Here is a 12478-nt window from a genome sequence, read left to right on the forward strand (position 1 = left end):
GTGGGTATGAGCACAGACATAAAAAATAATAAGGTAGTAAAACATGTATGTACATTTATCTTTTTATAAGTACAGGGGAGAATAACAAACATTGAAATGGTTGAGAGTCCTGGATTTGTTGCAGAATTTGGCTTCTAATAATCATGGTGTACACACAACACACACACACTGGGGGTGTTCTTTGTTTTTAGAGATGGGGGGTCTTATTATGCAGCCTTGGCAGCCTGAAGATTGCTCACTGAGACCCATCCCTCTGTCTCCTGATGCAGGGATTATTAAAGGCGTGCACTAACCATGCCCTGTTCAGTTAGCATGTGTTACTTGCAGCTTTTCTTTTGTAAGACTTTTTTAAAAATCCGGTGAATTTTCAGAAAAACTTACCAAGCTTTTCACCCTTTCCTTTTGTCTTTTAGGTGATTCCTGTGGCCTCTTCAGGCTCTCCTGTGGGAGATGTGCCCTTCATCCGGTCGGGACTGCTCGGCTTTGTAGGACCTGTAGGTGACGGTTTCCTGTTGATTTTGCTACATACGATCTAAACATTTGAACCTTAATTCACAGAACTGCACAATTCTGTGTAACTGAAGATGCCACAGTACCTCTTATCAGCAGTCACAAGTCGTCCCTCTCCTGTCTTCAGCCGGTCTTGCTCCATGGTCCTGGCCGGCTTGCAGAGACCCTGCCTCCGCCACCACACCAGGCACTTGAGTTCTATTTAGAAGATGGCTTAAGGCTGTCATAGGAACTGGACAGTGTCCACTTTTTGTCCCAGCACTCGGGAGGAGAGGCAGGAGGGTCTCTGAGCTTGAGGCCAGCCTCGTCTACAAAGTGGGTTCCAGGACAGCTAGGGCTACATAGGAAACCATGTCTTGAAAAACCAGAGAGAGAGAGAATGAATAATTTGTTACTTGGTAAATGGTATTTACAGGTACTGGTTCTAGAGCTGACTAGGACCCGAAGTCTTTCTCAAAGGGTACATGATGAGCCCAAGGAATCCATGAGGATGGCAGAGGGCCAGACCACGGGAAGTGGTGGGTGGTCACTATCTTATGAGCTCTCCTGCTCTCAGCTGCTCAGCTCCTCTGAGAGCGTGTAGAATTGACTTTTGCTTCTCCTTCCACCTGGGATTTGGGTGCCGAGTCGCCCTCTTAGAAACTGTATACACTGAGTGTAACCTCAGCTGTCCTGACATCCTGCCAGCACCAGAATAGTCTCAGATGCCCAGCTCTGTAGCTTGCGACACTGCTGTTGGGGTCTGGGACGGAGCTTCAGCCATCTCTGAAACAGACAGACTGTAGTCCTGCTCTCTAGGATGACCCCTAAACCCTGACCTAGCTGCCAGAAAGCTGTGCCAGCTGAACAACCTCACTGGAAAAGATTTGGAGAAACAGGCATCTCTATTTTAAGATTGTTTTTATTATTTAATTGTACATGTGTGTACTTGCATAGAGGAGTTGAATGCCATGGAGTTGGAGTTACAGAACTTGTGAGCCACATGACATGGATGCTGGAAACCACACTCAGCTCCTTCATAAGGCCAGTGTATTCCTAACCACCAGCCTAATCTCTAGCCCCTCTTCTCTGACTGCCACCAGCTCTTAACACAGTTGGAAGTGACTGGCTCCCCACTAGCATTGTAGGTGGACCAAAGCTTCATATGCATAGAGAGTCTGCCTTCTGTTGTAGCCCAGTCACTCTGGGCCACTGCACTGTGCACTGTGCACTGTGCACTGTGTTAATGAGTGACATCCACATGGAGATAATACTGGCTCATTGAGTACATGTCAATAGTCCAAGCCTTCAGACTAACTAGGAGGGAGGCCATGGAATGTTCCCACAGTAATGCTGCTCTGTTGTCCTGGGAAGAAGACCTGCGGCAGTCTTGGGCCTTTTTCTCCATCTACTCCTGCTCTTGCCTGATGGAAACAGTGGCACCCTTCCATGCTCGACGCAACCTTTTACAGATTAAAATTGTTTGACTTTCCTCTAATTCCAGTAGTCAGTGAACATGAACTAACCCATATACCCATGGCTAGAAAAGTAAATGACACATGGTTGTAGTTTCTTCCCTGTGAAATTCCCCTCTAAGAATATAAATGAGTTCATCACAGACTGTAAGACCTCAGTGCGTGCTAACTAGTGGCTCAGCTAAACCTGATGACTTGAGTTCAATCCCTAGGACATATTGACAGAAGTTTCTGTCCCTCCAGGTCCCACAGCCATTTGGTCCCAAATAAACACACAGAGATCTACATTAATCATAAACTAGTTGGCCTAGTAGCTCAGGCTTCTTATTAACTAATTCTTACATCCTACATTAACCTATTCTTGTCTGTGTCAGCCACGTGGCTTGGTACCTTTCATCAGCAAGGCATTCTCATCTTGCTTCCTCTGTGTCTGAGTGACAACTGCAGACTGAGCTTTCCTCTTCCCAGAGTTCTCCTGTTCTCATTGCCGGACCTATACTTCCTGTCTGGCTACTGGCCAATCAGCATTTTTTTAAACAAGTACAAGAAACATATCTTTACAGGTTAAATCCATTGTCCCACATCAAGGACACACATGGTGGAGGAGAGACCTGGCGCCTTTGAGTTGTACTCTGACTCCATGAGCATGCCTGTGCCCACCCACACATGCACACACAAGAGAAATGGTGTGACTTTTAAACAGACTTCATTGGCTCAAAAATGCCACTTTCTCACTGATTCCAGAGGGTTTCTTTTAAAAAAAATCCAATTGAGGTGGATTTAATCCACATTCAATCCTACATGCCTTTAATCCCAGCATTCAGATGGCAGAGGTAGGCAGATTTCAGTGAGTTTGAGGCCAGCCTGATCCATCTAGTGATTTACAGGACAGCCATGACTATACAGTGAGACCCTGTCTTGGGGGAATATAAATAAATGAATAAGGATTTGCTGAAGGAGGCGGAGGTAGGAGGATCACGAGTTCAAGGCCACAGTCTGGGCTACACATTATATATATATATACACACACACACACACACACACATATATACATATATATACATATATATATATATATATATATATATAAATCATGACATTGTTTTCTTTGATGTAAACAGGGTTTTTTTGTAGTGTTGGGGATTGAACTGTGTACATGCCTTACAGGTATTTTTCTTAGCCGTGTTTTTTTTTTTTTTAATGAGATTTACTTCAAAGCTGGAAATGTAAAGTGTCTTACCCATTAACCATGGAAATTAGAGTAAACAAATCGTTGTTAACTTTCAGGGTAGCTTGGTGTTTGTGGTTGGGAAAATGGATGGACTGCTCATGGTCAGTGGTCGGAGACACAACGCTGACGACATTGTGGCCACGGGACTGGCTGTCGAGTCCATCAAGACCGTCTATCGAGGGCGGTAGGTGCTGCGCGAGACGATGTCACCACTTGGGTCTTCTGCTGTGCTTTCTGTAGACGCTTCTTCCAGTATCTTAGGTTGGCTTGGGTTCAAACAACAGAAGCCTGACTTTCAATATCTGGCCTACAGTGTTTGGCTCTTTAAGTGACTGAGAAGAATAAGATGTGTATCAGAGTCTGTTACTCTTTGAGTTCTGAAGATGGACGAGAATTGAAGAAAAAACATTGCCCCTCCCATACTCTGTAGAAATGCAGACCTAAGAATTCTTCCTCTCATTTCTTACCCAATTGCTGTATTGTCCATGTGCAGATTGACATGTCAGCTTAGTGTTGAGAATCCAGGTTCTGTGGACAAGGCCAGGTCTTTCCTTCTTACTAATGCAAGAAGAGGTATTCCAGCAGTTCAGTCTCCTCCAGGGGTCTGGTAGGGTTATTTTTGTTTTGTTTTTGCACAAGAACATTTTGATACACATGTATGATGTGCTTGGAGCATGTGTTTCCTTATCCCTCCTTTCCTGACCTGAGTTGCATAAGAAGTAAGAAAATATGAAGATATCACAAAGAACCAGTTCCTGAACTATGTGGTTTTCTGTAACTGTGTGGCTCTTAGGAATGGAGGAGCTTCTGGGCCCTAGACCCACTGTGTATGGTCACAATTGTGTCCTTGGGCACAACACAGTGGCAGGCAGGTAGTTAATATCCTATAACTGCTGTAGAGGGAGGGTGGGACTCAGGCTGGCAAGCAGCGTCTTTGCTCCCCAGTCCTTTCCTGCATTCATTCAGCAAACACTCCCTGGCGGCAGCTATACGCTGCTTTTCTGGGTGCTCTGACAGGGAAGAAAACAGGTTATGTATGTACCCTCATGTTCTCATGACAAACACAGGAGCCAGGCAAATGGCCACATAGACAGCACCGAGAGGGTCATGAGTGCTGTGGGGTGACCACCTGCAGTGGCCTGGGAACGCCTCACTAGTAAGGGGACATTTGAGCGCAGACCTCCCCTAGATCCAACTCCATCCCTCCCCTCTTGGCCTCAGTCTTCCTCACTCCCTTGCCCGTGTCTGACTTCCGCTCCACTCTCTGCTTCACCACTCTGCTCCAGGCACACTGGCCTTCTTGCTGTTCCTCAAACCTGCCAAGCTCGTCCCTACCTCAGAACCTTTCCGCTTTCCGTTCCTTCTGCCCGGAATCCTCTTCCTCCAGATCTCCGCGTGGCTCGCGTCCTCACCTCATTCAGGTCTCTGCTCCAGTGTCCCCTCCCCAGGGAGGCGCTCCCCCAAGCATCCATATCCCACTCTGCTGGGCACCCCACTCCACTGGCCCTGCCCCAGGTGCTTCCTGGTGCACATCACAACATGGCTTCATTTTCTGTGTGTCGATTGGTTCTGTGTGTGACACGTGAGCATCACAAAGACAGGAACTGTGTCTTCTTTACCATTCTGTGGGGCTTAATTCGTGTTGTCTTCATTTTTGTTTCAAGTGAACCATTCGACCCTGGTTTGGTGATGATGGCACCTTTCTCTCTATTGCTCATGTGTGGGTGGTATGTCGGGACGGCTCCTCTTCACTTCCAACTCAGGAAAGCAAACAGGATGGTTTTGAAGGGAGACTGATGTGTCTGATCTGTCTCTCTTAGAATTGCTGTGTTTTCTGTGTCTGTATTTTATGACGAGCGCATTGTGGTGGTGGCAGAGCAAAGGCCCGATGCGTCTGAGGAAGACAGCTTCCAGTGGATGAGCCGTGTGCTGCAGGTGAGCACTGGGTCTGTGCCGGGTCACAGGTGGCTGTGACTGCCGCCTACCAGATATGCTGTCTTTCAAAATTATGTTTGAGGGCTAGAGAGATGGCTTAGTCGATAACAGTTGCTTTTCCAGAGGACCTGAGTTCAAATCCCAGCACCCATACAATGATTTACTGGGTGGTGGTGGCACACACCTTTAATCCCAGCACTGGGGAGGCAGAGGCAGGCAGATCTCTGTGAGTTTGAGACCAGTCTGGTCTACACAGTAAGTTCCAGGACAGCCAGTGCTACACAGAGAAACTCTGTCTCAAAAAAAAAAAAGAAAAAAAAAACAAACAAAACAAAACCAGAATAAAACAAAAAGACTAAAAATAAAAGTTGTGTTTCAGACTTTGATGTGCAGGCAGTGAAATGTGTTCATACCCACTCTCCTTTCTGCCTCTCCCACTTTCTCCGTATCTCCCAAACACCTTATTTCTTTCATGCCCGCGTGTTTACTACCCATGAAGCTTGTGGCATGCATCTCTGAAAGTAATCGTTGTCAGTAGGTAACCTCAGTCTTGCCATACCATGTGTGTAGAGGGTTCAAGCACATGTAAGTGAGAGAGCTTTTCTGTGGAGTTGGCAGAGGTGGGTAGATGGATCAGTGTTGTGTCTGTCTTGCGAGACTCCCAAACAAGACCACCGCAGAGCTGGTACCTGAGGTAGGGGTTTACTGAATACAAGGTCAAGCCAGGACTTTCAACCTGCACTCAGATGCTGTTGGTGGAGGAGACCGGCCCTGAGCCTCTGGGTTTGTGTTTGTTTTTTGTTTGTTTTTTCAAGACAGGGTTTTGGAGCTTTGGAGCCTGTCCTGGAACTAGTAGTTCTTGTAGACCAGGCTGACCTCAAACTCACAGAGATCCATCCACCTGTCTCTGCCTCCCTAGTACTGGGATTAAAGGCATGCACACCACTACCCAGCTGGGTTTGGGGGTTTTTAAAGGGAAAAACCGCAAGCAGGGTGGCCTATCCTTGGCTGTTCAGGATTGGTAAGGGTATGCAATGAACCTTTGAGTTTATTGGCTGGGGTCTTGGGGAATTTCAAACAATGGTTATCAAAAAAATCACAAGGACACCTGTAGCCTGCTCATCCCTGACCTGTAGAGATGGAGCAGGGTCTCTTTAAGGACGAGTGGATTGAGTGAAGTCACCAATGGAAGTGCCTGGTCTGTCCTCACTAGACAGTGGTGATCTTATTAATATAAAATGCTGATAATATTACCCACTGTGAGTCCCATGCAGGCTGAGACTTCTCTGTCTGTCTTTTTTGTGCCATCACAGTGGCACCACCATACCGTCCACACACACACACACCATCACAGTGGCACCACCATACCACACACACACACACACACACACACACCATCACAGTGGCACCACCACACCCATCTCCACAGGAGATTTTTTTCTAATTCTGTAACTTTATTTGATATTCATTGAGTTAGTTCTCATCCCAGGTCACAGTAGAGGTTTTAATGTGGTCGTAGGACACAAGAGCTTGTCTGGTGAGTCCTCATCCTCATTTCGTTTTTCTGGACAAACATACGGGATACAGTGTGGACCATTTCTTATTCTCAAGACCAAATGAGCCTGGTGTCAGCGTGCACCCCTGAAGTTCCCTTTGCTTCATTGCACATTTCTGGATTTCTTGGAGGGCCTGAGGGGCGTGTTTCTTGAAGCCCCTCCATGGGTGTGCTCATGAATGTTGATGGTGTATTCTCGGGTCATCTCTTTGTTGATGGCAGAATGGCCTATTTTCTTGCTGCCCTCCTGCCAGACCCAAGTTGGAAAGGAAGGGCTCGAAGGATTGTAGGAAGGAAAACCGGGTGGCTGGTATCACTTTCAGATCACAGGGAGGTGGAGAGTGGAGGTGTACACAGGCATATTTGGGGACTTAGTGATCTACCAGACTCCTGTCCTGGGATGGATAGAGAGGCACCCTGCCGAAAAATTATGAGTTCTGTCAGGATATATCAAATGTTCTCAAAGTAATCTCCCTGTTTTTCTTTGTGTTTTCCAGGCAATTGATAGCATCCATCAAGTAGGCGTTTACTGTCTTGCTCTGGTGCCTGCCAACACATTACCAAAAACTCCACTAGGAGGAATCCATATATCTCAGACGAAACAGCTCTTTCTGGAGGGATCTCTGCACCCATGTAATATCCTCATGTGTCCACATACATGTGTGACGAACTTGCCCAAACCCCGACAAAAGCAGCCAGGTAAAAATCTAGCTTCTAGCTGTGACATTACGATGCAGCTTTTTGAAGGCAGACTCTTTTGGCGCGTGGCGAGTCGGTTTAGGCTCTGTGCAGAGATAACAAGAACAGCATACGCTGCCCAGCAGCCAGGAAGACGGCTGCCTGTGGGAACGCTGCCCTGGCTGAACGTTTTTCCTCTTCTGAGTTTGCCACGGTGGTCAGCGTCCCCCTAGGAGAAAGGGGTAAAGCGCGTCCTCTGGTGACAAGAGCAGCTGGTTTTCCATGGGTGCCCACTAAATGCCATGCACTGGCTATGCATGTTACGTGTGTGATCCTGAGTGTGAGCCGTATGCTCGCTCTCAGTATCATTGTATCATACTGGCCTTCTGCGGGAATCTCATGCCTAGACCTACTCCTTCTCTCATAGCTGCTGAGGTGTGGTGTGGGCCTGTCTTACCTCTGGGGAATAGGCGTCTTCTGAGTTATAACCAGAACATAAACAGCATGCTTTGTGTTGGCCATTTTCAAGGTACAAATCAAAAGAATATGAATTGCCACATGGAAAAGAGGAGAAACACAAATCAGTTTCACCTTCTTGCCTGTTTTCTCAGCAGACAAATGTCACGGGACTGGGTGGAAAGGTACTGATGTGACCGATTGATAGGCAGTCCTCTTTAAACATATGTCAAATCCAGTTGATGTCCTGTCTCCAAAAATTAAGAAGTCATGGCGTGGTGGCATACACCAAGACAGTGGGATCTCTGAGTTCAAAACCAGTCTGGTCTACATAGTAAGTTCCAGGCCATCCAGGGCTACACAGTGAGGCCTTGTCTCAATGAAAGAGATGAGGAGGGGACTTAAAACTGGCATGGCTTTGCTGGATGTGCTGATACCTTTTAGCCTCCTGTCTGCTTAGAAACATCAAAGCCCAAACCAGGCCTCGCCAGTGCCCCCCTCCGCCCCTGGCCCCTACCCTGCATGGTGAGTAGAGGAAAAGCAGACAATGGGAGGACTGGAAAGGAAGGTGTGGCATTAGAGTCTATTTTATGAGGTGGTGTTACTGACAGGTGAGCAGCATGTGCGGTGATGAGGTATGGGATGCTTGCATGACCCCGCACTGCTCTAAAGTGGAGAAGTCGGTCACCATGCTCGCTGTGGTCCACCGTCCCAAAGTCCTATCCCGCCCTCAGCCAGACTGTTAGAACTACCCTATCTTAGTGACAGCGGGCTCTGCTAGTGGAAATGAAGGGGTTATGGAGGCTAACACTCTAGTTCTTGTGTTTGTTCATTGGTCTTATGTTGGTTGGGACTACTGTTGTAATACGAGAAAGTCTGGATCAAGAAGGTTGTGTGGTTAATTAAGAAATGTAATAGGAGCTGGAGAGATGCCTGAACACTAAGAGTCTTTGCTGCTTCTCTAGAGGATCTGTGTTCAGATTTGAGCATCCATACAGGCGACTCACAACTGCCTGTAACTCCAGCCTCTAGGATTAGAAACCGTCTTCTGGCCTCTATTAGGTACCCACACATATGGCACATGTGTGCACTCACACACATAAAAATGAAACAACAGAAATGGAGTATCTTGACACACATTTCCTGCGTAGGCATATAGCAACCACATAAAATGCACCTCCTGCAGCAGTGTGGCTTACTGGCAGAGTGTGTTCAACATGTGCAAGCTCCTGGATTCGATTCCCAGCACTGAAGAAACACAGACCTGTGCAATCCCTTCTTCATCTTAAATCTTATTGCTTTATTATGAATAGAATCCTATTTTAAGTAGCAGTATAAGATTATTTATTTATTTATTTATTTATTTGTTTGTTTGTTTATTTGATAGGATTTAGATGTGGTAGGCCTTAAATTCACCGTTATTATGCCTCAGCCTCCCAGGTGCTGGATTACATGTATGCTCACCCTGATAAACATGATTTTTTAATGAAAACATTCATGTTTGAGTAGATGCTTTTAAAATGTTCTTAGAGGTACAGTAGAGTTTAAATTTTTTTGTTTGTTTGTTTTGTGTGTTTTGAGAGAGGGTTTCTCTGTATAACAGCCCTGGCTGTCCTGGAACTCACTCTGTAGATCAGGCTGGCCTCAAACTCACAAAGATCCACCTGCCTCTGCCTCCCGAGTGCTGGGATTAAAGATGTGCACCAACACTGCACAATCCTATAAATTTATTTTTATGTGTATTGGTATTTTGTCTGCATTTATGCCTATGCAGCATGTGAGGGCAGTGCCCAAAGGGGCCAGAAGAGGGTGTAGGATCCCATGAAACTGGGTTACAGATGGTTGTGAGCCATCTTGTGGGTATTCTTACTCTGTAAGAGGATCCAGGTTCAATTCCCACCACTACATGACAGCTCAAAGCTGTCTGTAACTCTGGTTTTAGGGGATCTGGCACCCTCTTCTGACCTCCTCAGCCAATTCATGCACATGACATACAAACAGGCAAGAAACCCACATCTAAATAAATAACTGAATTCATAAGTGTTTTTAATTCAGAAGAGCAGAGAGTTAGGAAGACAAAGATAATGAGTGTCGAGTCAGCCTCACCCAGATGCTGTTGGCTCGGTCATGGAAAAACCAGAAGCAGAGCCAAGTCTGTTTCTCTACAGGTGAAAGGTTCAGAGCAAGGCAAGCTTGGTGAGGATTGATCAGTCCTCAGCTGTGCCACTTCCTGGCCTTTTTGTAGTTGTTGTTTTGTTTTTATCCCTTATTTTGGTTTTTTGAGACAGGTTTCTCTGTGTAGCTTTAGCTGTCCTGGAACTCCCTCTGTAAACTTGGCTGGCCTCAAACTCAAAGGAGTCTGCCTGCCTCTGCCTCCCAAGTGCTGGGATTAAAGCCATACACCACCACCACCCAGCTAAATACTTATTTATTTTTATTTTGTGTGTATGGGTGTTTTGCCTCCATTTATGCCTGTGTACCATGTGTGTTCAGAGGCCAGAAGAGGGCATCAGATTCTCTGGAACTGGAGTTAAATGTGGTGGTTAGTTGCTGTATAGGCACTGGGAACTGAACCTGGTCCCCTGAAATAGCAGCCAGGTGCTCTTAATGACTAAGCCATTCCTCCAGAGTCTTTCTATTCTGGTGACTTGTTACTGAGCTATTGTTAGAGGTGTGCTGCATGACAGTGGCCTTTGAAATAGCCGGCACTTGCTTTTCCCTCATGGAGTCTACATAAGCTGCAGGTCATACTCAGAATTTGCTCATGTTCTCCTCTTTGGAATGGGCTGTGGCCTGAAGTCCCAGCAACCTTGCCTCAACCTCCTTACTACTGGATTTGCTAGTATAAGCCACATGCCCAGTATGGGCAGTACTTTTCACAGGAAACATGACTGAAATGGGATGTCCAGCCAACCCACACAAATGTGGTTAGGGTGTCTATTTCTGTTACCACTCCTACTGTTTCTTGTCTAGAGCAAGTCAGACCATGTCCAACAAGTCAATGTAGCCAAGTAGCGTCCAGTGTGAGTGCAGCTAAGAAAAGAAGGAAGGTTCTGACAGAAACAACTGTGGCCATGAGTCTCCTTAGCAGCCTGCCTGACCTCTAGCAGCGTTCTGCATCCTGACCAGCAGAGAGGAGAAAGCTGTAGAGAGAATTCCTTCTCCAAACAGATCTCACGGAAGTCAGAAGTCAGGGGTGACCTTTTCTCCCTTGTCTCAAACTAAAGAATATAGTCTATTTCAGGGTGTGTACAGATAATCTGGGTTATCAGCAACTCTGAGGTCAAGACCAACGTGGTCTACTGAGAGTTCTGGGTTGGCACTGTAAGAACTTGTCTAGGAAAAAGAAGAAGCAGAAAAGAAAACTGTTGTGTTGGGGGGGGGGGGATAGTAGGTAAAGTACGGTGTTGGCCTCAAGGAACTTTGAAAGCTTTGTGGGAAAGGTGAGGGAATGTTCCAGGTAGGGCAGTGTGCAGTGTCCTGGGAACTGCCTCCTGCTTCTCCATTTTTACTCTGACCCGTGTGCTCAAGAACTGCACCCAGAAGACCCTTGTTCATGTGCTGCTGCTGTGAAGAGACACATGACTACGGCAACTCTTATAAAGGGAAACCTTTAATTGGACTCACAGTTCAGAGGTTTAGTGCATTATCATTGTGGCAGGAAACATGGTGGCATGTGACAGACATGGTGCTGGAGAAGGAGCTGAGAGTTCTACATCTTGATCTCAGGCAACAGGAAATGAACTATGTACCACACTGGGTGTAGCTTGAGCATATGAGACCTCAAACCCACCCCCACAGTGACACACTTTCTACAACAAGGTCACACCTCCTGATAGTGACACTCCCTATGGGCTAAGCATTCGAACACTTGAGTCTCTGTGTCCAAACCTATTCATACCACCGCAGTCTCATACCACAGTCCTCCACCACAGTCTTATACCACAGTCTTTCAGGTGTTACTGCTTAGTGTCCACTTTTTAAATGTCACTCCTGGGACTGGAGAGGCACTCAGAGGTTGAGGGCAGTTCGTGCTCTTACAGAGAACCCGAGTTCAAATCTCTACACCCACATTGGGTGGCTCACAACTACCTAGTTCCATGGGATCTGATCCCCTCTTCTGGCTTCTGCAAACATGTACACACACATATACATACACATAAATAATAAAATAAATCTTTAGAAACAGAAATAGCAGTTCAGTTTATTGCACACTGTAAAGTTAGTTCAGATCATTTTCACAGGTATACACTGGGCCCTTAATATGGAAAGGACTGTTTGGAGAGTGGCATATCTCATTTATTATGCAATTTCCTAAGAAAGGATGGTGTCTCAAGATTACTTTGGGAGAACATGCCTCTCGCAAAGGATCTTCTTCATCCCTCTCCAGAGGAGGAAAAGAGGAAACACAAGAAAAAGCGCCTGGCAGAGCCCCAATTCCTACTTTATGGATGTGAAGTGCCCAGGATGCTATAAAATCACCACGGTCTTTAGCCATGCACAGACGGTAGTCCTGTGTGTTGGCTGCTCCACTGTCCTCTGTCAGCCTACAGGCGGGAAAGCAAGACTGACAGAAGGATGCTCCTTCAGGAGGAAGCAGCACTGAAAAGCACCGGATTCGAGATGAGTGGGAACCATCCCAATAAACACATTTTGGAT

At 46.4% G+C, this 12478-nt stretch overlaps 1 protein-coding gene and 1 pseudogene across 4 annotated transcripts in view; both read left to right on the top strand.

Moving 5' to 3' along the window:
- The window catches only part of Dip2b (disco interacting protein 2 homolog B), a 192750-nt gene that overhangs the window by 147304 nt on the left and 32968 nt on the right, over window positions 1-12478 (top strand). For 3 of the 4 annotated variants that reach the window (XR_007588789.1, XM_050122406.1, XM_050122408.1), the window contains 3 exons: window positions 3252-3379; window positions 5016-5130; window positions 7183-7384. Coding sequence is in view for 3 of the 4 variants with exons in the window: in XM_050122406.1 (XP_049978363.1) it covers window positions 3252-3379; window positions 5016-5130; window positions 7183-7384 (445 nt within the window). In the remaining variant the exon portion in view is untranslated. Of the gene's footprint in view, window positions 1-413; window positions 495-3251; window positions 3380-5015; window positions 5131-7182; window positions 7385-12478 lie in introns of all 4 variants that reach the window. The other variant, XM_050122407.1, reaches the window with a different exon arrangement.
- Window positions 9252-12478, top strand: LOC126488749 (40S ribosomal protein S27-like; annotated as a pseudogene).

The sequence above is a fragment of the Alexandromys fortis genome, unplaced genomic scaffold, assembly GCF_014885135.2.
Source record: "Alexandromys fortis isolate MF-2015 unplaced genomic scaffold, M_Fortis_MF-2015_v1.1 scaffold_216, whole genome shotgun sequence".
NCBI lineage: Eukaryota > Metazoa > Chordata > Mammalia > Rodentia > Cricetidae > Alexandromys > Alexandromys fortis.